Source organism: Convolutriloba macropyga, chromosome 3 (genome assembly GCF_964194025.1).
Source record: "Convolutriloba macropyga chromosome 3, txConMacr16.3, whole genome shotgun sequence".
Classification (NCBI taxonomy): domain Eukaryota; kingdom Metazoa; phylum Xenacoelomorpha; order Acoela; family Convolutidae; genus Convolutriloba; species Convolutriloba macropyga.
In genome coordinates, this window is record NC_134470.1 from 54,839,513 (window position 1) to 54,865,316 (window position 25,804).

The window sequence follows — 25,804 nt, forward strand, 5'->3', positions numbered from 1 at the left end:
CAATTTCTTTTCTCACTTTCTTTTCTCACTTTCTTTTCCCACTTTCTTTTCTCACTTTCTTTTCTCACTTTCTTTTTTCACTTTCTTTTTCCCACTTTCTTTTCTCACTTTCTTTTCTCTTTTTCTTTTCTCTTTTTCTTTTCTCTTTTTCTTTTCTCACTTTCTTTTCTCACTTTCTTTTCTCACTTTCTTTTCTCATTTTCTTTTCTCACTTACTTTTCTCATTTTCTTTTCTCAGTTTCTTTTCTCACTTTCTTTTCTCACTTTCTTTTCTCACTTTCTTTTCTCACTTTCATTTCTCACTTTCTTTTCTCACTTTCTGTTTTCACTTTCTTTCTCACTTCCTTTTCTCGCTTTCTTTTCTCATTTTTTCCTCCGTTTTTTCTAACTTTCTTTTCTCACTTTCTTTTTTCACTTTCTTTTCTCACTTTCATTTCTCTCTTTCTTTTCTCACTTTCTTTCCTGACTTTCTTTTCTGTTTTTCTTTTCTCTTTTTCTTTTCTCTTTTTCTTTTCTCACTTTCTTTTCTCACTTTCTTTTCTCACTTTCTTTTCTCATTTTCTTTTCTCACTTACTTTTCTCATTTTCTTTTCTCAGTTTCTTTTCTCACTTTCTTTTCTCACTTTCTTTTCTCACTTTCTTTTCTCACTTTCTTTTCTCACTTTCTTTTCTCACTTTCTTTTCTTTATTTCTTTTCTCACTTTCTTTTCTCGTTTTTTCACTTGCTTTTCTCAATTTCTTTTCTCACTTTCTTTTCTCACTTTCTTTTCCCACTTTCTTTTCTCACTTTCTTTTCTCACTTTCTTTTTTCACTTTCTTTTTCCCACTTTCTTTTCTCACTTTCTTTTCTCTTTTTATTTTCTCTTTTTATTTTCTCACTTTCTTTTCTAGTTTTTCTCACTTTATTTTCTCACTATTATTTCTCACTTTCTTCTCACTTTCTTTTCTCACTTTCTTTTCTCACTTTCTTTCTCACTTCCTTTTCTCGCTTTCTTTTCTCATTTTTTTCCTCCCTTTTTTCTAACTCTCTTTTCTCACTTTCTGTTCTCACTTTCTTTTCTCACTTTCTTCTCTCACTTTCTTTTCTCACTTTCTTTTCTCACTTTCTTTTTTCACTTTCTTTTCTCACTTTCATTTCTCTCTTTCTTTTCTCACGTTCTTTCCTGACTTTCTTTTCTGTTTTTCTTTTCTCTTTTTCTTTTCTCTTTTTCTTTTCTCACTTTCTTTTCTCACTTTCTTTTCTCACTTTCTTTTCTCATTTTCTTTTCTCACTTACTTTTCTCATTTTCTTTTCTCAGTTTCTTTTCTCACTTTCTTTTCTCACTTTCTTTTCTCACTTTCTTTTCTCACTTTCTTTTCTCACTTTCTTTTCTCACTTTCTTTTCTTTATTTCTTTTCTCACTTTCTTTTCTCGTTTTTTCACTTGCTTTTCTCAATTTCTTTTCTCACTTTCTTTTCTCACTTTCTTTTCCCACTTTCTTTTCTCACTTTCTTTTCTCACTTTCTTTTTTCACTTTCTTTTTCCCACTTTCTTTTCTCACTTTCTTTTCTCTTTTTCTTTTCTCTTTTTATTTTCTCACTTTCTTTTCTCGTTTTTCTCACTTTATTTTCTCACTATTATTTCTCACTTTTTTCTCACTTTCTTTTCTCACTTTCTTTTCTCACTTTCTTTCTCACTTCCTTTTCTCGCTTTCTTTTCTCATTTTTTTCCTCCCTTTTTTCTAACTTTCTTTTCTCACTTTCTTTTCTCACTTTCTTTTCACACTTTCTTTTCTCACTTTCTTTTCTCACTTTCTTTTCTCAATTTCTTTTTTCTTCTTCTTTTCTCTTTTTCTTTTCTCACTTTTTTTCTCGTTTTTTCTCACTTTCTTTTCTCACTTTCATTTCTCACTTTCTTTTCTCAATTTCTTTTTTCTTCTTCTTTTCTCTTTTTCTTTTCTCACTTTTTTTCTCGTTTTTTCTCACTTTCTTTTCTCACTTTCATTTCTCACTTTCTTTTCTCACTTTCTGTTTTCACTTTCTTTCTCACTTCCTTTTCTCGCTTTCTTTTCTCATTTTTTCCTCCGTTTTTTCTAACTTTCTTTTCTCACTTTCTTTTTTCACTTTCTTTTCTCACTTTCATTTCTCTCTTTCTTTTCTCACTTTCTTTCCTGACTTTCTTTTCTGTTTTTCTTTTCTCTTTTTCTTTTCTCTTTTTCTTTTCTCACTTTCTTTTCTCACTTTCTTTTCTCACTTTCTTTTCTCATTTTCTTTTCTCACTTACTTTTCTCATTTTCTTTTCTCAGTTTCTTTTCTCACTTTCTTTTCTCACTTTCTTTTCTCACTTTCTTTTCTCACTTTCTTTTCTCACTTCCTTTTCTCACTTTCTTTTCTTTATTTCTTTTCTCACTTTCTTTTCTCGTTTTTTCACTTGCTTTTCTCAATTTCTTTTCTCACTTTCTTTTCTCACTTTCTTTTCCCACTTTCTTTTCTCACTTTCTTTTCTCACTTTCTTTTTTCACTTTCTTTTTCCCACTTTCTTTTCTCACTTTCTTTTCTCTTTTTATTTTCTCTTTTTATTTTCTCACTTTCTTTTCTCGTTTTTCTCACTTTATTTTCTCACTATTATTTCTCACTTTCTTCTCACTTTCTTTTCTCACTTTCTTTTCTCACTTTCTTTCTCACTTTCTTTTCTCGCTTTCTTTTCTCATTTTTTCCTCCCTTTTTTCTAACTTTCTTTTCTCACTTTCTTTTCTCACTTTCTTTTCACACTTTCTTTTCTCACTTTCTTTTCTCACTTTCTTTTCTCAATTTCTTTTTTCTTCTTCGTTTCTCTTTTTCTTTTCTCACTTTTTTTCTCGTTTTTCTCACTTTCTTTTCTCACTTTCATTTCTCACTTTCTTTTCTCAATTTCTTTTTTCTTCTTCTTTTCTCTTTTTCTTTTCTCACTTTTTTTCTCGTTTTTTCTCACTTTCTTTTCTCACTTTCATTTCTCACTTTCTTTTCTCACTTTCTGTTTTCACTTTCTTTCTCACTTCCTTTTCTCGCTTTCTTTTCTCATTTTTTCCTCCGTTTTTTCTAACTTTCTTTTCTCACTTTCTTTTCTCACTTTCTTTTTATCACTTTCTTTTCTCACTTTCTTTTCTCACTTTCTTTTCTCACTTTCTTTTCTCATCTTCTTTTCTCTTTTTCTTTTCTCACATTTTTTTCTCACTTTCTTTTCTCACGTTCTTTTCTCATTTTCTTTTCTCGCTTACTTTTCTCACTTTCTTTTCTCACTTTCTTTTCTCACTTTCTTTTCTCACTCTCTTTTCTCACTTTCTTTTCTCAATTTCTTTTCTCACTTTTTTTTCACTTTTTTTCACTTTCTTTTCTCACTTTCTTGTCTCACTCTCTTATCTCTTTCTTTTCTCACTTTCTTTTCTTTATTTCTTTTCTCATTTTCTTTTCTCGCTTACTTTTCTCACTTTCTTTTCTCACTTTATTTTCTCACTTTCTTTTCTCACTTTCTTTTCTCACTTTCTTTTCTCACTTTCTTTTCTCACTTTCTTTTTTCACTTTCATTTCCCACTTTCTTTTCTCACTTTCTTTTCTCACTTTCTTTTTTCACTTTCTTTTTCCCACTTTCTTTTCTCACTTTCTTTTCTCACTTTCTTTTTTCACTTTCTTTTCTCACTTTCTTCTCTTTTTCTTTTCTCTTTTTCTTTTCTCTTTTTCTTTTCTCACTTTCTTTTCACGTTTTTTTCTCACTTTCTTTTCTCTCTTTCATTTCTCACTTTCTTTTCTCACTTTCTTTTCTGACGTTCTTTCTCTCTTCCGTTTCTCCCTTTCTTTTCTCATTTTTTCCTCCCTTTTTTCTAATTTTCTTTTCTCGCTTTCTTTTCTCACTTTCTTTTCTCACTTTCTTTTCTCACTTTCATTTCTTACTTTCTTTTCACACTTTCGTTTCTCACTTTATTTTCTCACTTTCTTTTCTCACTTTCTTCTCTCACTTTCTTTTCTCACTTTATTTTCTCTCCTTTCTCACTTCCTTTTCTCACGTTTTCCTCATTTTCTTCTCCCACTTTCTTTTATCACTATCTTTTCTCACTTTTTCTCACTTTCTCTTCTCACTTTCTTTTCTCCCTTTCTTTAAGCACGAATTTAAGATTACGTCGTATGTGACGACCTCATCTACTGTAATAGATTGTTAATATTCACCTCCAATTATGATGGAGGTATATTGGGCAAGTCCTTCACTTGGACACGTTTGGACTTTTCATTTCCAGCTTTCGCGCTCCCAGTTGGTCGGCACTTGCAGCACATGTAATCCCCTCGGGGCTTTCAACTGTAAGTGCCGCAGCTGTTTTGAGTATGGGGGAGATGAATCGTTCATTCGTGTTTTGGTGTTGGACTTGGAATTTATAGGTAATTTGGGAGTATAAAATGTGATCTCGAAAGATGCGATTTTTTTTCGAAAAATTAGGATTTATTTCTCATCCGCTCTTCGCCTGTTTTACTGCAACCATGTAGATTAATGTTTTATATGAGTTGCGCTCTGCCAACATGTAGAAGTTCGTTATCTGTACAAGTCTTAGCGGTACTTAAATTTGCAAGATAGCTCAGCCAATTAAGTCTTTAATAAAAAAGTTGGTGTTACTTGGGGTAATATACTAAACCAAACACATCTGTAACGTAACGTAATACCTCTGGCTGTTGAAGGATGGGCATGGCTTACAGCCCGAGCTGGTACGAAAAAATCTCAATTTTAAACCTATTCCTTTAAATGATTTTCTTGCGATGCTTTTGCGGGCCTGCTAGTTCTGTTTTAACGGCTTTTTAAGAATTTTTCAAAACAAGTTTTGTTCTATTTTTGCATAGCCAATGGGAACCAGATTTCAATTCAAACACTGCTCAAGTGTGTTCACGAATCAAATATGTTCAAGATAAGCTTCAATCTTTTTCATATAAATTAACCAACCGATATCAAAAGTTCAATTGCAGTCTTCATTGTCGCAGAGTGTTAAAGTATCATTGTATGAGCCAATTCTACAGTGTTTTTCAACACAGATTATTGGCCTATTTAAAATTCAACAAGCAATTTCAATTGTTCATTTGAAGGGTTGTTCTCAGATATTCTGACAAGTTTTTGTCTCATCAAAGCAGATTACCATGAGTTCAATTGATATGTCGACATTGATATGATAATTGTTACTATTGTTGTTCAATTTAGTGTGACCAGCTAGCTCTCTTCTTTGCCGCTGTTTTTGTAAGAGGAGAAGGCAAAAAAACTAGAAATTCTAGGATTAAATAAAAATTGAAAAGGTTGTTTCAATGTAGAAATTCAAAGAGCACAGCAAAAAGAGGGAGTGGTTATTTTGATCATAGTTTCTTTCGATCCAGAGCAAGCAGAAAAAGGGTGGAAGACATTTTTGATCAGCGGGAGAATCTTTCGGTTCATATGCTCCTCATTAAAAGCAGCTTTTTTAATTTTAATTCCATTTTTTATGCTAAATTAGTTTTATAGCGCATACATGGATATATTTGAAGTAGTCATTCACACCCAAATATGAGCTGTTTGTTATTTTAATTGTTTTGAGATAGTTTTTCTAGTACGGGTTTTTGGGTCAAAAATGCAGTATTGGACATGCCTTGCCTCGTTTATTGATTTTAATCCGTCCTTTTCTCCTTTTCTCAAATTTAATTTGCTCCAGTCCCAATTTTTCAGTTTTCAGCCTATTTTCATTGCGCTTGAATTTTCTGCATAACTATCTGTGTTCAATTTTTCAGTGGGCCTAGCTAGTAGTGCAACAACAATTTTTGAGTTTCACTGATTTTTTTCGAACTTAATGAGAAACATCAAATAACTTGTGAGGATATCTCCTTCTTGCAATCACATTTTTTTTCGATTCAATTTCCTGTATTGTTGCTTAAATATACAATAATATTAATAATAATAATAATAATAATATTAATAATAATAATAATAATAATAATAATAATAATAATAATAATAATAATAATAATAATAATAATAATAATAATAATGATAAATATTATTATTATTATTATTATTATTATTATTATTATTATTATTATTATTAATATTATTATTATTATCATTATTATTATTATTATTAATATTATTATTATTATTATTATTATTATTTTTATTATTATTATTACTATTAATATTATTATTATTATTGATATTATTATTATTATTATTATTATTATTATTATTATTATTATTATTATTACTATTATTATTATTATTATTATTATTATTATTATTACTATTATTATTATTATTATTAGTATTATTATTATTATTATTATTATTATTATTATTATTATTATTACTATTATTATTATTATTATTATTATTATTATTATTATTATTATTATTATTATTATTATTATTATTATTATTATTATTATTATTATTATTATTAATATTATTATTATTATCATTATTATTATTATTATTATTATTATTATTATTATTATTATTATTATTATTATTATTATTATTATTATTACTATTATTATTATTATTAGTATTATTATTATTATTATTATTATTATTATTATTATTATTATTATTATTATTATTATTATTATTATTATTATTATTATTATTATTATTATTATTATTATTATTATTATTATTACTATTAATATTATTATTATTATTGATATTATTATTATTATTATTATTATTATTATTATTATTATTATTATTATTACTATTATTATTATTATTATTATTATTATTATTATTATTATTATTATTATTACTATTATTATTATTATTATTAGTATTATTATTATTATTATTATTATTATTATTACTATTATTATTATTATTATTATTATTATTATTATTATTATTATTATTATTATTATTATTATTATTATTATTATTATTATTATTATTATTATTATTATTATTATTATTATTATTATTATTATTATTATTATTATTATTATTATTATTATTATTATTATTATTATTATTATTATTATTATTATTATTATTATTATTATTATTATTATTATTATTATTATTATTATTATTATTATTATTATTATTATTATTATTATTGTGATACTCCATGTGGAGTCGTAACCAAGTTTTCCAAGTATTATGTATAAACACTTTAAACTTCATATGTTATATAATAACCTCTTGTAAATAAGTTCACTTTGAGTTATGTAAACGCTATAGTTCTGGTTGACTAGACCGGTACCTAGCTGGTTCGTCTGACAAGAGATGCAAACTTGCAGACGTAAAATAAGCAAGCTGAAAAACAGTTAGTGAAACGTGGCCTTAATTCAACTTTCAACGTTGTTCTTTTATCCGCCAAAATTGAACTGTCATATAGAGTGAGACCTACTCTCACCCCCGAGCGAAGCCCGAGACTTAGAGCAGAACGTCCGGCTATAGTCCAATCGGACCAATCCATAATAAACAATAGTCACACACACACTAGACCATCTACACTCCACACGGAGAATCAAAAGGTTCTTCATCACATGGCGCAGTCAAGCAGATCTCCAATTGGAGTAAATTTATTCTGGGAAACGGGAGCAAACCCACCAGTTGAATGGCAACCGTGGCTAGCCACATTCAAGATGGCCCTAATGGCCCAACACAATATAGAAGTCGAAAAGCTCCTACGGCTAAAGCCAGCGCGGACAGAATTATTTTATCCAACGATGCCAACACTAGAGGAAGAACTTGACAATGAAACCCGAGAAGAATCCAGACAAAGAGAACAGCGTAACGAGAAAAGACGTGTGGACTGGGAAAATGAATGCAAAATAATAGAGACAAAAGGCCCAACAGTCGATAGAATCCCCTGGGACGAAGCGGACATGAAAGTCAAGAGCTTAATTTACTTGTCCCTTGGAGCAGAGGCCTGTCGCACATTTCACCAGAGAAACCCACACACAAGAATTGACAGATGCACGACGAACGAACTAGTGCATGAATTGACACTTACATTTACAAGACCCAGAAACACCACATTCGACAGGTTTCAACTTTTCAAAGCACAACAACAACCAAATGAAAGCCTAGAGACTTTCTACAGTAGACTGAGAGAAGCAGGTTCACACTGCAGATTTGAACACTTAGAAGAAGATATCATAAAAGACCTCTTCATAAGCAACATGAACAATACCGCGATCCAGATGGACTTATTGTCAGAAGTGAGAACCCCGCAACAGGTATTAAATTATGCAATAAACCGTGAACGTGGACAGGCCAACCAGCAAGAAATACTTAGAGCAAACAGCACCTCCACATGGAACCAAGTCACATATATAAGACAAAATAGAAGACCGCAAGCTATACTACCTACACCCCAATCCGGAAAAATTGTGCCATGCTGGAAATGCGGAAATCCATTCACACCCAATCACCTACAAAACTGCCCGGCGCGAAACACAATATGCAAAATTTGCAAAAAACAAGGACACTTCTCGTCCATGTGCAAAGCACCCATGCCGGAAAGAAGAAGACCACCACTACAAAGCACGTCAAGCCCACAATCAAGATATCAGAACACCTACACACCACGCGCCGGAAACAACCAAACCAGGAGAGTACGACATATTAAAGACAACACCGACCAAACAGAAACACAAAACTTTGAAGGTGAGCCAGATGAACTCGACGATGAAGACGCGGAAGCCGCCCTGTATATAAAAGAGCTCACAGAAGACTGGGCCAACGTGAACTTGATTAGACCAACAAAGTTCCACGCGGAGAAGAATTCAGTCATAAATAACGAGGGCACAGGAGAATTCTGGGTGGCAACGACAACCAACAACAAACGCATTGTATGGTTGGCTGACACAGGTTCCCCTAGAACATTCATGAACAAAGAAACAGCGAATGAACTACTCATCCACATTTCAAAAGCCAGAATTGTTCCCTACATAGAACAAGAAAAATTTAAATGTTTCAACAATAAACAAATCAAAATCGAAGGAGTACTCCAGTTGGACCTCAAGTCAGGATCTTGGAATGCACCGGACTGTCAAATCCTACTGGTCGAAAACAAAACGAACAACATAATGGGAAGAGACATCTTACGAAAACTCGGAATAACCCTCACGGCCAACAAAAATACAGGTAAGAAAGTACTCCACATCTCCGCTACAACAATAGAATCAAATATAATAAAATGGATACTTAAAAAATACCCCAAACTATGTACACGATTAGGAAAATCAAAGAACCACATAGCCAAACCAACCATGAAAGAAAATTTTAAACCAATACAGCAAAAAGGACGCAGAGTACCCCTCCATCTCCTTGATAAAGTAGAGGCCGAACTCGAAAAATTAATACAGGACAAACAAATAATCAGGCTAGACAAATGCTCGGACGAACATTTCATAAGTCCGGTAGTAATAACTGTGAAACACGACAAAAGCGTAAAAATCGCATTAGATTCAAAGAAACTCAACGATGCAATACATAAAAACAAATATCAAATGCAAAGCATTGACCATCTAATAGACGAAGTAGCAAATTACATCTCCGAAAGGAAACAAAATCCAGGCCAATTCTACTTCAGCAAAATCGATCTGAAATATGCATATAGCCAAATCCCACTTGACCCAGACATCCAAAAACATTGCAACTTCAGTCTCCTAGGGGGGAAAGCAACAGGAACCTACCGGTTCATAAACGGCTTTTACGGCCTAACAGATATGCCCGCAACATTTCAAAAAACGATCGACAAAACACTGGAGGGCATACTTTCGAAATTTGCATTTTTGGACGATATACTCATTATCACTAAAGGCTCCCTAAACGATCATGAGAACGAATTAGATAAAGTTCTATACCTCCTAGACAAGGAAAACCTTGCAATAAAGCTACAAAAATGCGAATTCGCAAAGACAAATTTAGTTTGGCTGGGTTCAAAATAAATCCAAATGGAATAATCCCAACTAACAAAAAATGCGAATCAATCGTTAAATTAGATACACCGAAAACACTCAAGCAATTACGCTCGTTCATGGGGTGCATACATCACCTCATTAAGTTTACACCAAACCTCGCATCCCTTAGTGAGCAGCTCCGTCCATTACTCTCAAAAAGCAACTTGAAATCGCAAAATAAACTGGACTGGAAAACGCTCCATACGGAGGCATTCAATAAAATAAAAGAAGCAATACAATCAATAACAGAAAATAGATTATTCGACGTTAAATGCCCAACCAGAGTCCGGTGTGATGCAAGTAAAAAAGGCCTTGGGGCATGCTTAGAACAATTCGTAAATTCATCATGGTACCCAATCGCATACGCGAGCAGGTTTCTAAACAATTTGGAACAACGATATAGCACGAACGAACTAGAATTACTAGCAGTCGTCTGGGCTTTAGAACATTTCAAATATTACCTCTACGGCTCACAATTCACACTCCAAACGGACCACCAAGCATTGTTAAGCGCACTAAAAGAAAACAGAGGCAACAAAACATATCAAAGTCGCCTTACAAGATGGGTAGATAGATTACTACCCTTCCATTTTTCAGTAGAACATATACCAGGTAAAAATATGGGATTTGCTGATTACCTAAGCAGAAACCCTTCATCTGACGCACCTTCCCCCTCAGACAGAGACAAAAACTTTGTCATTAACACTATCGAAGAAATAAAACACGCGTTACTGCGAGCAAATATTGCTCCAAATGGAGCGACCAATAAGAATACAGAACAAAAACAATCATATGACGTCACAAGTACTAAACACACACACTCAAATAAAACAACCGCTTTTCGCCAATTACCTCACACAAAACAGTCGCTTTCTCCCTTACGCAAATTAAATTACAACGACCAAATTAAACACACAAAAAGTATTCAAAACCTAGTAGCAATTACAACACGCGCTAACCCCACAAAAGAAACATTCAAAATCCCCATTCAAAAAAGATTCAGAGCCCCCAACAAAAATAAAATCCATATGGAGCAACATCAGCCTAATCTAATCTCCGTATCCACCCAAACAGACTCTACATCCAATAAAGGTAGAGGTTTAGACCCCCTAGACCCGACAAGACATGAACCCCTATTTACGGTTTACGACCAAACCCCCACCCCACTGTATCGGGAAAATCTTAATCGTGTATTCAACGAAGAATTCATCGCCCAAGCATCGAAGAAAGAATTAAGCCATATTATTGAATTCGTAAAAAACTCCGAATGGGAAAAACTTAAAGCAATTAATTCCACTTATTATCGTATTCGAAGAGACCTTTCCGTGTCCCCTTCAGGATGCTTAATCTATGACAACAAACTTGTTATTCCCAACAAGCTGAAAGGGATGGTTCTTGAAACAATCCACAACAAGCACCCGGGCCAAGCTGGTATGCTTGCCTTAGCCCAACTTATTTGGTATCCTCATATACACTCAGACATTGTTGCCCAAGCCCAAGCATGCCGCCACTGCACCGAAAAAGGTAAAAACCTAAAACCATTAATCCCCAAAACACAAGTGGGAAAGTTACCACCACTCTCCGAACCTAACGAAGAAGTCCAAATGGACTTCGCGGGCCCGATACCATTTAAGGATAACGCCCTTTCCAATTACATTTTAGTAACAGTAGATAGGTTATCTAGATACCCGCACGCGGAAGTTTTCAATAACTGTGACTCAAAAACCGCAATAGAGTATCTAGATAGCTACTGCAAAGTACATGGAATTCCTAGGTCGATCCGGTGTGATCAAGCACAAGCTTTCAAAGCCCGAGAATTCGAAATATACTGCAAAAATAAAAATATCAAACTAATTCTCGCTCCAGCTGGAGACCACAGGGGAACCGGAATGGTAGAAAGGCTAATACAAACAATAAAACGTAGGCTCGCGGTTTTAGACATCGATTCCAAATGGACACAAACAACATTAAGCCAGAGAGTAGCTAATATAATTGAAAACATCAGACTAATTCCTAACGCCACCACCAAAACAAGCCCATTTGAGGCACACTTCGGACGCAAACCCAACACAGAAATTTCTAACATAGTCACCAAACCGTCACACAAAAACTTAACATACAAAAAATTACGTACGAATTGTTTAGACAAGAAGATCCTGAAACATGACGTACTCACCAACGAAGAGATGTGGCGCTACGACGGACTATCCGAAGACAATCTGGACATAGCCTACAAGGAAGCAGAAAACCCAACCCCCATCAGCATTGACAGCGACGAGTCCGACAACATGCCACTCCGCCCTCGCTCACCACGTAAGATAATACCGTCTGAAATTCACTTCACCATAGGTGACAAAACAACAAAACTAGTAGCAAACAAACGCAATGTAGCAAAGAAAACAATCACACGAAAAACAAAAGAACCAAGACCAACACTCGCACCGCAATGGAACATAATTCCAGATGGAACAATAACAAATTACACACCGCACACAATCACAGTTGACACACCCTTAAGAAAAAACACAGTCATTAGAAAAAGTGACATTGCTATAGCCACAGAAACTAAACCACGACTAATACACATGGTAGCGTGCAAAACTGTAGGTGAATATAAGCGCAACCAAGAAAAAATAAGAAAATTCTGTTTAGAAGAAGCACGCAACAACACATCAAGGAACCAACAACAGAACCAAGGGTCATCAACCGAATCCATCTGGACCAAGGAAAAAGTCAAGAAATTAGCGCAGACCAATCAACAACAACAACAAAGAACACAGAAAAGAAAAGCAGCAACGAAGTCAACACCACCACGCACGCCCAAAACGAACAAAAGAAAACTATCCGCATCCAAATCACCAGCACAAGTCTCATTCAACATGAGAGCTCAACAAGCAGCATTAAACTACGAATCAGAGTCACCAAAGAAAACACACCCGCTGAGTAACAAAGTAGTACAATTCACCGACAACACAAACGATAACCCGGAAACTGTAATCTACAACATACAACAGGATGCTGACATACATACACCATTCCAAATAGTAACATCATCAAATCCAAGCATTTTCTCTAACCCTGCCTTCACAAACAGCCAAGATCGTCAACTCATATCATCGGAAACAGACCTACAAGATGAATGCCCGATCTCAATAATACCGGCACCCTCCAAGAGCAAAACCAAAACAACGGTACAAGTCCAAATGGATACTACAGCAAACACTGCTAACGAATCTGAGTCCACCCACATGGAGCAAAACATAAACGAAAACACAAAAGTAAATGACCAACGCAAACCACCATCAGTGATCTTTCTCGATTCTCCTAATGGAGACCCAGAAGAAACAAAGGAACTCTCGACAAATGAACTCGAGAACGAGGAGAATCAGGCAACCTTAACATCGTGCGATCCCCCAAGTGGAACATCAAGTGTGTATGCAACTCCCCCAATGTCACCTTACTAAAGAGAGAAATCTGACAGCTGTAATTCTGATTTATAAACTTAGAAACTCACAAACGAACTGCTACAAATAGCACCTCGTTTGCCCCAGCGGGGGGTATGTGATACTCCATGTGGAGTCGTAACCAAGTTTTCCAAGTATTATGTATAAACACTTTAAACTTCATATGTTATATAATAACCTCTTGTAAATAAGTTCACTTTGAGTTATGTAAACGCTATAGTTCTGGTTGACTAGACCGGTACCTAGCTGGTTCGTCTGACAAGAGATGCAAACTTGCAGACGTAAAATAAGCAAGCTGAAAAACAGTTAGTGGAACGTGGCCTTAATTCAACTTTCAACGTTGTTCTTTTATCCGCCAAAATTGAACTGTCATATAGAGTGAGACCTACTCTCACCCCCGAGCGAAGCCCGAGACTTAGAGCAGAACGTCCGGCTATAGTCCAATCGGACCAATCCATAATAGACAATAGTCACACACACACTAGACCATCTACACTCCACACGGAGAATCAAAAGGTTCTTCATCACAATTATTATTATTATTATTATTATTATTATTATTATTATTATTATTATTATTATTATTATTATTATTATTAATATTATTATTATTATTATTATTATTATTATTATTATTATTATTATCATTATTGTTTTTACTATTTTTAATATTATTATTATTATATTATTATTATTATTATTATTATTATTATTATTATTATTATTATTATTATTATTATTATTATTATTATTATTATTATTATTATTATTATTATTATTATTATTATTATTATTATTATTATTATTATTCGAAAATTTGTCATTTTTCAAATTTTTTTTGGTTTATTTAAAATACTATTTTGATATCTCACAGATAAACCCTTTTTTCCTACAAAAAAAATGAGCACTAGAAAATTGAGGTATGATCAGGCCTCCATATTTTTGTGTGCATAAACCGACCTCCATTTTTTTCGGATTTGTATGAAGCGACGTAACTTCTTTCCACTGCTTTGTTTTCCAAAAGGTTTTTCATCTCCCTTCGAAACTGACATGGATTTTTCGGTGGCGGATAGTTAATAGGCGATTTCGAATTAGGCTTTCAACGTATTCTTTGTTACCCAAAATTGATTGGCAAGTTATCCATTTTAAATATGATCTTTGCAGTCTTTCCAAGCGTTGGAGATACTGAAGTCCTGGTGGGTTTCAGACATTTGATGCATACAAGACCGCCGAGAATATATATGTTTTCACCAATGTGCCTTTGACAACTTCTTTTGCGGTGCGGGGTATTACTCTTCTTAGATAGTTCAATTTCTGATATCCTCTCTTTGTGATCATATCGAGGTGAAAGTTCCAAGTCATTCTGGACGTAAAAATTAATTGAGGTCTTTAATTTGTTTTTCGTTTTTGATAGCAATTCCTTTTGCAAATAACTCTGCTGAAGAATCATATGTATTTTTGCATGAAAACTCGAGAATGCTGATTTTGTCTAAGCTTTAAAACTGGCAAAAAATACTGCTTCTATTGGTTTCGCTCCAATAGATGAGTTCATATTTCTTTCGGCAAATTTTAGTCAATAATTAGCTCTCAAATTTTTTGATTGACTGCTTTATTATCCAGCTGTTTAACGGATATTGATTTTTCAGATCCTCTCGGATGTATAATTTTTTCAACTTACTTCACTTGTTTTCAGTTCAATGGAATGGATAAATTTTTGTTTCTGAGACAAAATTTTATGTTTCAGTTTGTTTTACTTAGTCTCAATTATCAACTGAGTTCACATTTTTATACGTATGATCCTCGATTCTTAAAGTGCTCGCTGAAAAGTTGTTTAACGACTTACATAAATAAAGTCGTCTTCAGCAGCAGAAGCATTAGCCGCCAACGTGACAAAGTCCATTTGATCTTCGCCAATATCTACCCAATCAGAGCTCGTGAAATTATACCGCCCTCTTACGATCAGCTGCGTAGCTTGTTGCATAAGAGTATTTAGACAGAAATCAACAATCAGAGCGGAATTTTCCTCAGTAACGTTCACATCAACAGAAAGGAAATCCTTCTCCAAGGTCAAATTGGATGTCAGAAGTTGAACCGGTTGTTTTGCGAGGTTCTCATTCGAGAACTCAATTGCGGAGTCGATAGGAAGGTCTCGGATTTTGAGAACGGATAGTGAACAATCCTCCGCATCCGTTTCATTGATTGTCATTTTGAGAACTTTCATGTCTATTTTTTCACTGTTGGGCGAGTTATCAGCAGGCATTGCATCCGCGCATCCAAGAAACTTGATATTCTGTGAACAAAAACAGCGAATCTTTTCATTTTTTACATTGATTCATGAATCATATTAACATGGAGTTTCTGCTGTTAAAGAAAAAAAACAGTTTTTAGACTAGGCTACTAGTGCCGTTTAATTACAAAGATAGAAAAGAAAATAGAGAGACTATACATATTCCTTCAGCTTACTTAGCGCATTTTGTGAACAACGCACAGTCCAGTGAAGCGAAACTCGATATCCGGGGGAGGGGGCAAATCCATGCTAGTTATTATATAGAGTAGAAACATGCATTAGTTTGTTCACACATGATATTGAAGACAGAAATTTTCTTCGTGGACAGGAAAAGGAAACAGTTGCAGCTGTCCACTTACGCAAAGTGCACATGAGTCTTCGGTGCAGTTTTCGGGTAGCAGAGGGATGTAGGCTCCTGTTACGTGAAACTCTTGGTTCTTGCTCCTGTCAACCCAAACAATTCACAATCATCAGTTCATCTTTCAGTTTGCTTGCGGGTGCAAATAATATGCACCCACAAGTTTGATGTAGGGACACAAATGTAAAAGATCCGGATCTGCTGATGCCGATGGTGTCTTAATTTCTATTTAGACGCTATCAGTATCAGCGGATCCGGAGCTGTTCCACTTGTGCCCCCCTCCCCCATCAAACTTGTGGATGCATATTATTTACACCACCAAGCGCACGTGACATATTTTTAAATGATTTTCTATCTTATGGCACGTGAGTGGGGGAACTACCGGGGTGCATAATGTAACGGGGCCACGAACGGGAAAAATCCGCAGATCCTTTCAGTTATAAGGTTCGAAACTGACCTCTCCAACCCACTACAGTGGGAAGTCTCATAACTGGAATTAAAATTCTTTTTTGTCTGCCTTCTATGATGCTATTATGGCGATTCCTTAGACCATTTCGTGAGTTGTAAAAAGATTGTAAACTGGAAATGAAGCTACATTGCTAAATCTACGAAGATCTAAGAAGGGGAAGCAAATTTATAGAGACATGTAAGATATCGAAATAAGCAATCTCTTATATGTAATTGATAAATTAAAAATGCGCCGTGTTAACTTCAACTTGGTCTAAGCCCTTAATAGTGGTAAATATGAGCTATTATAATAGTGGTAAATATTTAAATAATATCACCTAAACTACGCCCCGTGTTTTTAACAAACTTTTTTGAGTGGTTGTATAGCACACATTTACCGCTAACGCCCTTCAGTCAATCGCAAGTTCAAATTACTTTTCTTGAACCCTGAAGTGAAACATGGAGTGAGATGAAGTGACCTTGTACATGACATTGAGAATACAGGCTGGCCGTCTGATGTGACGTTGATATCAATAGACCTCTCCCCTGGTTGCAAGTCACACACTACTGCAGCTGCCATGTCCCCAAGTGCAACACGCAATAGGGTCGCCAAGTCCGCGCTCTATATAAAAATAGGCAATGTATTTACATAAAACCAGTACAACAAATCAGCACAGGAAACCGGTACACCACCAACGTAAACTGTTTTACATAGTGGCCACGTCTACACTCTGCTCAAAAAGTAAACAGTTTGTTAAAGGGGAGAACAGACAAAATGTCAATAACAATTATACAAACAAGGAGGCTCGGTAATGTGCGATGACACATAAGGTTCCGACCACGCTCATCCACAATTTTGGCATAATTGTCTACCAAATGAGGAACAGATAGAATAACCCAAAAATTATTTTTTGGGAAATAATTTTCAAAAAAATTGTGTATGAACGATAAGATAGCCTCCAAAGCAAGAAACTCAGTGGAGTAAAAATTGATGCATTAGATTGCTGTGATATGCCAATATTAAGAAAGCGAGTCAAGACGAACAGCAAAATCAAACAACAACAACAACAAAAACAAACATTAATTACATCAAAAACTTTATGTCCGTTTTAAAAAACAAAAATTAATAACAATGTCAACATACCGCCAGATAAACATAAAACTAAAGAAAATAACTTATAAATCACCAGAAAAATATGGGACCAGTCCATAAAAGGGTTTGGTAACAGTTAGACAAAAAAGAACAAAAAAAGTCAGGTTAAAAAATTAGGTTATATTTTTAAAACAATTAACTTCAAAGTAATGAAAACCATTAGAAATCAAATGAAATATTCCAAAGGTTTACGATTACCAATACTTCTATAGAACGCCATTAGGAGCTGTCCTTATTCAATTTTCTAAGCGGCTAAAAAGAACAACAAAAAAACAACAAACAAAAATTCAATTGAAACTTGCCAGAGAACGCTGTCAAAACCGTAAAGCCATATTTTGGCCCTCAAAATTTATTCAATTGCGCCTTCTTCAAACACCGATAATGTAGTACGTGGCCATTCTTTAGTGAGACTAGGTAACAATTAAACAAAAAAGAGAAAAGGGCAAAAGTATGTAATTCTTTTGATTGTTTCTCGAAACAAGATTACATCCAAAGTCATGAAAGACATTAATTACTATAAAAGATTATGAAAGAATATGAAATATTTAAATAGGGTCGTTTATTCATCCGAAGGAAGCCCTTGACACCTGCAATTATCCAGAATATGTCATGCGTCTACAAAAAGAACGTCAAATATGACAAAATCAAATTATTTAATTTTCTGTGAAAAACCGGTGTCCAAGCCAGTAGGGTCATAGCAAATTCCTTGAAAGAAAAATTTGTGACACCAATCCCTTTTGATCCCTTTTGACACTTTTCCTTGACACCTATAATGCCCTATTTGACCTGTAATTAACGAGATTAAGAAACAAAAAGAAAGATAAAAAGAACAAAATTGCAAAGTTAAAATTTTTTTTTAGTTTTTGAAAACGATTGTTTTCAAAGTCACGGAAGCCATCAGCTATCTACTAATGTCAGAATATCACTCCTGAGCTTTGATTTGATATGTTCTGTTGTTTATTAAAAAAAAGGTCTTTTTTTCAAAAAAGACCGACTGATTACAATCCGAATTCGTTTTGGATTGTAACAGTCCAAGATTGGCCCAAAACTAGCCCTGCTAACGCTTATTTTCCGTTAGGAACAATTGAGTTTTCGAATGTAGATTCAGATAATTTGTTAGTTGAAAAATCGAAAATAAATTCTGCTTTTCTGACAATCAACAAGCAAAGTTAGCAAAAAACGGCCAAGTTTTAATTACATAGCACTCTAAGCGGAAGTTGAAGTACGAATAGCCCCCTTCTGAGTCTACAAAGATTGTATCAGTGTTGTTTTGGGTGTACTGCAGGCAAATTTAATCAAAGTGGACTAAAGTGGCTTATTTCGTGCTGTTTTTGATGAAAAAGGCTGAATTTTGAAATATTTAGCCAGATTTTTTACCAAAAAATAAAATCAAAATAATCAACAATGCTTGTTCGTCTTTAAAAATAAAATCAACCACACTATTTTTAAAAATTTTAACAACTTTAGCAAAATTGACGAAAATTTAGGCAAAAGTTTCGGAAAATGTGAATAAAAACAAGGTGAATTCACTCTACTTTTCTCAGAAGTTTAAACCTCGATAACTCCATGTAGAAAACGAACATTAAAAAATTTTTTAAATTCCATATTCTACGCTGGACGAGCTTTCTAATGATTCCAGTCTCAACACTCTACGATGAATATATCGATCGGCGAAAATTGACTGAACAAAAAAACCCATTTGAGGAGATAGTTCCTCCCCCCTCAAGAGGGGTCGGAACAACTATGTCGGAAGGACGGAGGGTAATAGTGCGACGTAAGTGGTTAGAACAACAAGGAAAATGTAACAGTACTTTATTCAAACTATCATGGTTAACTTTAAAATCTTAGTGTGCTAAGTGTTATACCAACTGAGCAGAAACCTCCTTTTAAGAAATTTCGGTTCAACTTATCATGCACATGAGTTCGGAAAATTTAAAGTTAAATATCTAGCCATCAGAATTTTTAAATTGTAGTTGCTGTCGATTTGGATGTTTTGAAACTGAGAAAAGTCTTCAAAAATCGAATCATCCAAAATCTTCTTTGCTGTGATATTGTAAACAAAATCGTCCGAAGCTATTATTGTGCCAACAGAGATTGTCGTTACATTTACATAAGGTCGATTTTTGCAGGAGCCCAAGATGCTAATTGGCTAAGAAGGTTGATTGTAAATGTAATGAGAAAATAGATTTAATTTGGCTTAAGCCATTGCTACTCTTTGGATGTCATTAATTAGTTATCCTTAGGCTAATTCATTTGCCTATTTATTGGTTGCATGACAAAATACCAAATGCCAAAACAGCCAATATGCCAAAATACCCAATGCCATCGCAGCCAATTTATTCCTTTTAATCTTCTCGTTCGTTAATCCGATTAATGACAAATTAGCACTCGGTATTACAAGTATTGTTTTCTCATAATTAAGCTGATGATTTAATCACATGTTCGGTTGTGATAGTTTCATATCAAGTCCTACGCGCCGCCGAGGGCAATGCCCGCAAGGCATAGGCAAATCGCAATAGATAAATATTATGCTAAACAATCGTTATGATAGTTTAAACAGGATAAAATATTGGGTATATTTTGGGAATTTTAACACATTGGGTAATTTGGCATTGGGTGTTTTGTCTTGAAACCCTATTTATTGATGTCAGCAGAGTATAACCTGCACGGATGTTCACTCAGGATTGTTCATTATGTGAAACTATTCACGTTGTGAGGTAGTTTACAAACACGAATTGATATGCACGAGGCCTGGTATTGGGTAACTCCTCAAGTGGTCTCAAAGCTTCGAAAAATACATTACTAGCGTCTACGGGAACCGGATTTTGCGAGTAACTGTTGTAACCACATTTCACTTTTATATCTTAATCCATTGTACGTGTGAAACGTACTTATAAACTTCAAGGCTGAAAGGATGGGGCTCTAAATGGAAATTACAGTCAGTGTTTTCACTTTTAAACTCGAAGTTGAAAAGTGGAATCTACTTTCCGAGGCAAAATACATTCCACAAAAAGTTGTGCGGCAGATTAACTGCAGTTTAATCCCTCATTTTAGTAACCTCAATCGGTTAAATCGGTTAAATCGTAAAAAGAATAATATTTTGTGAAATGCCCGTACCGCCGAACGTAACAGTAATTTCTTTTGAAGTATTTACCATTTTAGGCTAATTAATTGCCGTGTGGAAACTAATTTCACGTAATTGAAGCCCTTTCCACTTGGGCGTCAAAAGACGGTGGGAAGTGCGCGCCACATTCTTTATAACCAGTTTTCGTTTTGGTACCGTTTGACGCTAGTAATGAAACTCTTTAGTTTTTTGTGCACTTAAAATTGTCATCTAAGATCCTGCGACAAATAGCTTCAACACAAGGAGTTTGTCTGATAAAGTTCAAGTAAAATTTTATGAGGTATCTGTTAGAAGTTTGAGAGAGAACCACCTTATGTAAATTGTGCAAAGATTAGCTTGACAAGAAGCTCTACTTGTTCAACGGATACTTGGCCAGAGATATGAAGCCTTGAGGAAAAAGACAGAACATGAGGACGAGTTATAACAGATGCCCAATTTCGAGAGCGAGCTTATGACCAGTTGGTGTACTGGTTGGCACACTAGGCTTGCAAATAAGAGATGCTGGTTCAAATGCAGTACTGGTCCATTTCCACAGTAGTTTTGCCTGCTTCGACCCCTAACAATAGCCTTTCAGGAAATTTGAATTATCGACCAATGAGAACTAGTAAGTATCTTATCGAATCCTGCGCGTTAAAATTTCCCGAAAAAGATAGGATCAGTGAAAACTTAAGGTAATTAATTGGCTACCTGGCCGGAGTTGCCTCCACAGACATCCGGCTGCTCCTGGACATTGACGACGGTTCCGTCTTCAGACACAGTTGTAGTACTGGTGGTTGTTGTAGTAGTGGTAGTTGTTGTGGTAGTAGTAGTGGCCACAGAGTCCGATTTGGTAGCAGTCATAGACTTGCCAAAGAAGTCACCCGTGTTCTTCAGTGCCCGTTGTTGGTTCTTCTTGTTGCCTGGAATTGGGATTGAACAACTATGGTTGGTTATGCAGGCCCAATAAAGTTTGTGAACAACAAACTAATTTCTTTTGAATAGTATTTACAGTTTTAATTTGGTTAGAATTTAAAAAGGGCAATCTCCGCTACAACTGATTTTTTTCTGTATCGTGGAATTCAAAATGTTTGGGGAAAATTGGAAATATGACAATCTAAAGATAATTTTTAGGTCTTGCCCTCTGCGACAACCCCCCCCATCCCCCAAATATCTTAGTGTAATTGTTCTATAATACTTTCTTAGTTTTGCACCTCTATAATGGTACACTAGCAGGCCCGCAAAAGCACAACAAAAAATCATATAAAAGAACAGGCTTTAAAAAGGTCAGATTTCTTTCGCACCACCTTGTGCTGGAACCCCTGCCTCTCCTTCAACAGCCATATGTATTATATTACGGTGGGTCTAGGAAATAAACCCCCACGGAAAAAAAACCCATTTTAAAATTGAACTTCGGTTGTGATAATTTGGCTTAAGCCATTGCTACTCTTTGGATGTCATTAATTAGTTATCCTTAGGCTAATTCATTTGCCTATTTATTGGTTGCATGACAAAATACCAAATGCCAAAACAGCCAATATGCCAAAATACCCAATGCCATCGCAGCCAATTTATTCCTTTTAATCTTCTCGTTCATTAATCCGATTAATGACAAATTAGCACTCGGTATTACAAGTATTGTTTTCTCATAATTAAGCTGATGATTTAATCACATGTTCGGTTGTGATAGTTTCATATCAAGTCCTACGCGCCGCCGAGGGCAATGCCCGCAAGGCATAGGCAAATCGCAATAGATAAATATTATGCTAAACAATCGTTATGATAGTTTAAACAGGATAAAATATTGGGTATATTTTGGGAATTTTAACACATTGGGTAATTTGGCATTGGGTGTTTTGTCTTGAAACCCTTTTATTGATGTAAGCAGAGTATAACCTGCTCGGATGTTCACTCAGGATTGTTCATTATGTGAAACTATTCACGTTGTGAGGTAGTTTACAAACACGAATTAATATGCACGAGGCCTGGTATTGGGTAACTCCTCAAGTGGTCTCAAAGCTTCGAAAAATACATTACTAGCGTCTACGGGAACCGGATTTTGCGAGTAACTGTTGTAACCACATTTCACTTTTATATCTTAATGCATTGTACGTGTGAAACGTACTTATAAACTTCAAGGCTGAAAGGATGGGGCTCTAAATGGAAATTACAGTCAGTGTTTTCACTTTTAAACTCGAAGTTGAAAAGTGGAATCTACTTTCCGAGGCAAAATACATTCCACAAAAAGTTGTGCGGCAGATTAACTGCAGTTTAATCCCTCATTTTAGTAACCTCAATCGGTTAAATCGGTTAAATCGTAAAAAGAATAATATTTTGTGAAATGCCCGTACCGCCGAACGTAACAGTAATTTCTTTTGAAGTATTTACCATTTTAGGCTAATTAATTGCCGTGTGGAAACTAATTTCACGTAATTGAAGCCCTTTCCACTTGGGCGTCAAAAGACGGTGGGAAGTGCGCGCCACATTCTTTATAACCAGTTTTCGTTTTGGTACCGTTTGACGCTAGTAATGAAACTCTTTAGTTTTTTGTGCACTTAAAATTGTAATCTAAGATCCTGCGACAAATAGCTTCAACACAAGGAGTTTGTCTGATAAAGTTCAAGTAAAATTTTATGAGGTATCTGTTAGAAGTTTGAGAGAGAACCACCTTATGTAAATTGTGCAAAGATTAGCTTGACAAGAAGCTCTACTTGTTCAACGGATACTTGGCCAGAGAAATGAAGCCTTGAGGAAAAAGACAGAACATGAGGACGAGTTATAACAGATGCCCAATTTCGAGAGCGAGCTTATGACCAGTTGGTGTACTGGTTGGCACACTAGGCTTGCAAATAAGAGATGCTGGTTCAAATGCAGTACTGGTCCATTTCCACAGTAGTTTTGCCTGCTTCGACCCCTAACAATAGCCTTTCAGGAAATTTGAATTATCGACCAATGAGAACTAGTAAGTATCTTATCGAATCCTGCGCGTTAAAATTTCCCGAAAAAGATAGGATCAGTGAAAACTTAAGGTAATTAATTGGCTACCTGGCCGGAGTTGCCTCCACAGACATCCGGCTGCTCCTGGACATTGACGACGGTTCCGTCTTCAGACACAGTTGTAGTACTGGTGGTTGTTGTAGTAGTGGTAGTTGTTGTGGTAGTAGTAGTGGCCACAGAGTCCGATTTGGTAGCAGTCATAGACTTGCCAAAGAAGTCACCCGTGTTCTTCAGTGCCCGTTGTTGGTTCTTCTTGTTGCCTGGAATTGGGATTGAACAACTATGGTTGGTTATGCAGGCCCAATAAAGTTTGTGAACAACAAACTAATTTCTTTTGAATAGTATTTACAGTTTTAATTTGGTTAGAATTTAAAAAGGGCAATCTCCGCTACAACTGATTTTTTTCTGTATCGTGGAATTCAAAATGTTTGGGAAAAATTGGAAATATGACAATCTAAAGATAATTTTTAGGTCTTGCCCTCTTCGACAACCCCCCCCCCCCATCCCCCAAATATCTTAGTGTAATTGTTCTATAATACTTTCTTAGTTTTGCACCTCTATAATGGTACACTAGCAGGCCCGCAAAAGCACAACAAAAAATCATATAAAAGAACAGGCTTTAAAAAGGTCAGATTTCTTTCGCACCACCTTGTGCTGGAACCCCTGCCTCTCCTTCAACAGCCATATGTATTATATTACGGTGGGTCTAGGAAATAAACCCCCACGGAAAAAAAACCCATTTTAAAATTGAACTTCGGTTGTGATAATTTGTTCGGTTGTGATAGTTTCATATCAAGTCCCACGGGCCGCTGAGGCAGGGCCAAGGCCCGCGAGGCATGGCCAAACGCGCTAAATGCGCAGTTCTTTAATAGTAAAGTGGGGGTTTATTTCCGTGGTGGTTTATTTCCTAATCTAAAAAAAAAGTGGGATTTTTTCCGTGGTGGTTTCCTTCCGCAACCCCGTTACGCTACCGATGTGTTTGGTTTAGTATATAACCCCAAGCACCAGCAGTTTTTTTGTAACTTTTTTTGGCTTTGCTATCTGGCAAACTTAAGGCGCGCGACGACGTACACAGATATTGAACTTCTACATGGTGGCTTAGCTAAACGCAGGTAAAACGCTAAGGAGCAAAGATGAGCTTAAACATTCAAGAAAAGAACTGAAGGAGAGAAAAAAAAAGAAGAGAAACGACAGAATATTTAGATAAGAAAGGCAGGAAAAAAACAGAAAAGACTGAGAAAAAAGAAAGAGGAAGAAAGAGAAGAAAGGGAGAGCAGAAATATATATAGAGAAAAAAATATGACATGAAAGAAGCAGAGAAAACACTGACAAGAAAACTGGAAAAGAAAGAATAAGAGAAAAAAGGAACAAAACAGAAAAGCAAGAGAGAAAAGACAGAAAAAAGAAATGCAAGAGATGACAGAAAGGTAAGAGAAAAGAAATGGAACCGCAAGAGAGAAACAAAAGATATAAAAGAAAAAAGAACAGAAAGGAAAGAGGAAAAAAGAACTAGGCAAAAGACAGAAAAGAAAGAGAAAAGGCGGGAAAAACAGAAGAGAGCCAGAAAGAAGCATAAATGGAAGAGAAAAGACAGAAGAAATAGAGAACAGAATGGCAGAAAAAAAGAAAAGACGGAAGAAAGAGAGAAAAAGGGAGCAAAGTAAGGGGGAACAGAAACATAGATGAACAAGAGAGAAAAACAGGATATGAAAGAGGGAGAGAAAACACTGAACAGAAAGCTAGAAAAAGACAGAGAGGTATGAGAAAGAAATGTATGAGAAAAAGCAGAAAAGAGCGAAAAAGAAATGTAAGCGAAAAAAAAAATAAAGAAAAGAGAGACAGAAAAAGAAAGAGACGGAAGAGAAACGACGGAAGAAATAGAGAACAGAAAGAACAGAAAATACAGCGAGAAAAGAAAGAACAAAAGAGAAAAGGAATGGAGAAAAGAAAAAAGGAAGAAACAAAAAAAATAAAAAAGAACGAAAAAGCGAGAGAAAAGAAAGACAGAAAGGAGAGAAAAAGCAAGAGATGACAGAAAAACAAAAAAGTTTCAGAAACCAAAGAGAAACGAAAAAGA

The 25,804-nt window shown here is 34.9% G+C and overlaps 1 protein-coding gene across 1 annotated transcript in view; it reads right to left on the reverse strand.

Moving 5' to 3' along the window:
- The window catches only part of LOC142336287 (uncharacterized), a 279,116-nt gene that overhangs the window by 117,866 nt on the left and 135,446 nt on the right, over nucleotides 1–25,804 (reverse strand). The window contains exons 23-26 of the mRNA XM_075385000.1: nucleotides 23,776–23,987; nucleotides 16,957–17,099; nucleotides 16,032–16,116; nucleotides 15,229–15,675 (exon numbers count right to left, since the gene is read on the reverse strand). Coding sequence (XP_075241115.1) covers nucleotides 15,229–15,675; nucleotides 16,032–16,116; nucleotides 16,957–17,099; nucleotides 23,776–23,987 — 887 coding nt within the window. The remainder of the gene's footprint in view (nucleotides 1–15,228; nucleotides 15,676–16,031; nucleotides 16,117–16,956; nucleotides 17,100–23,775; nucleotides 23,988–25,804) is intronic.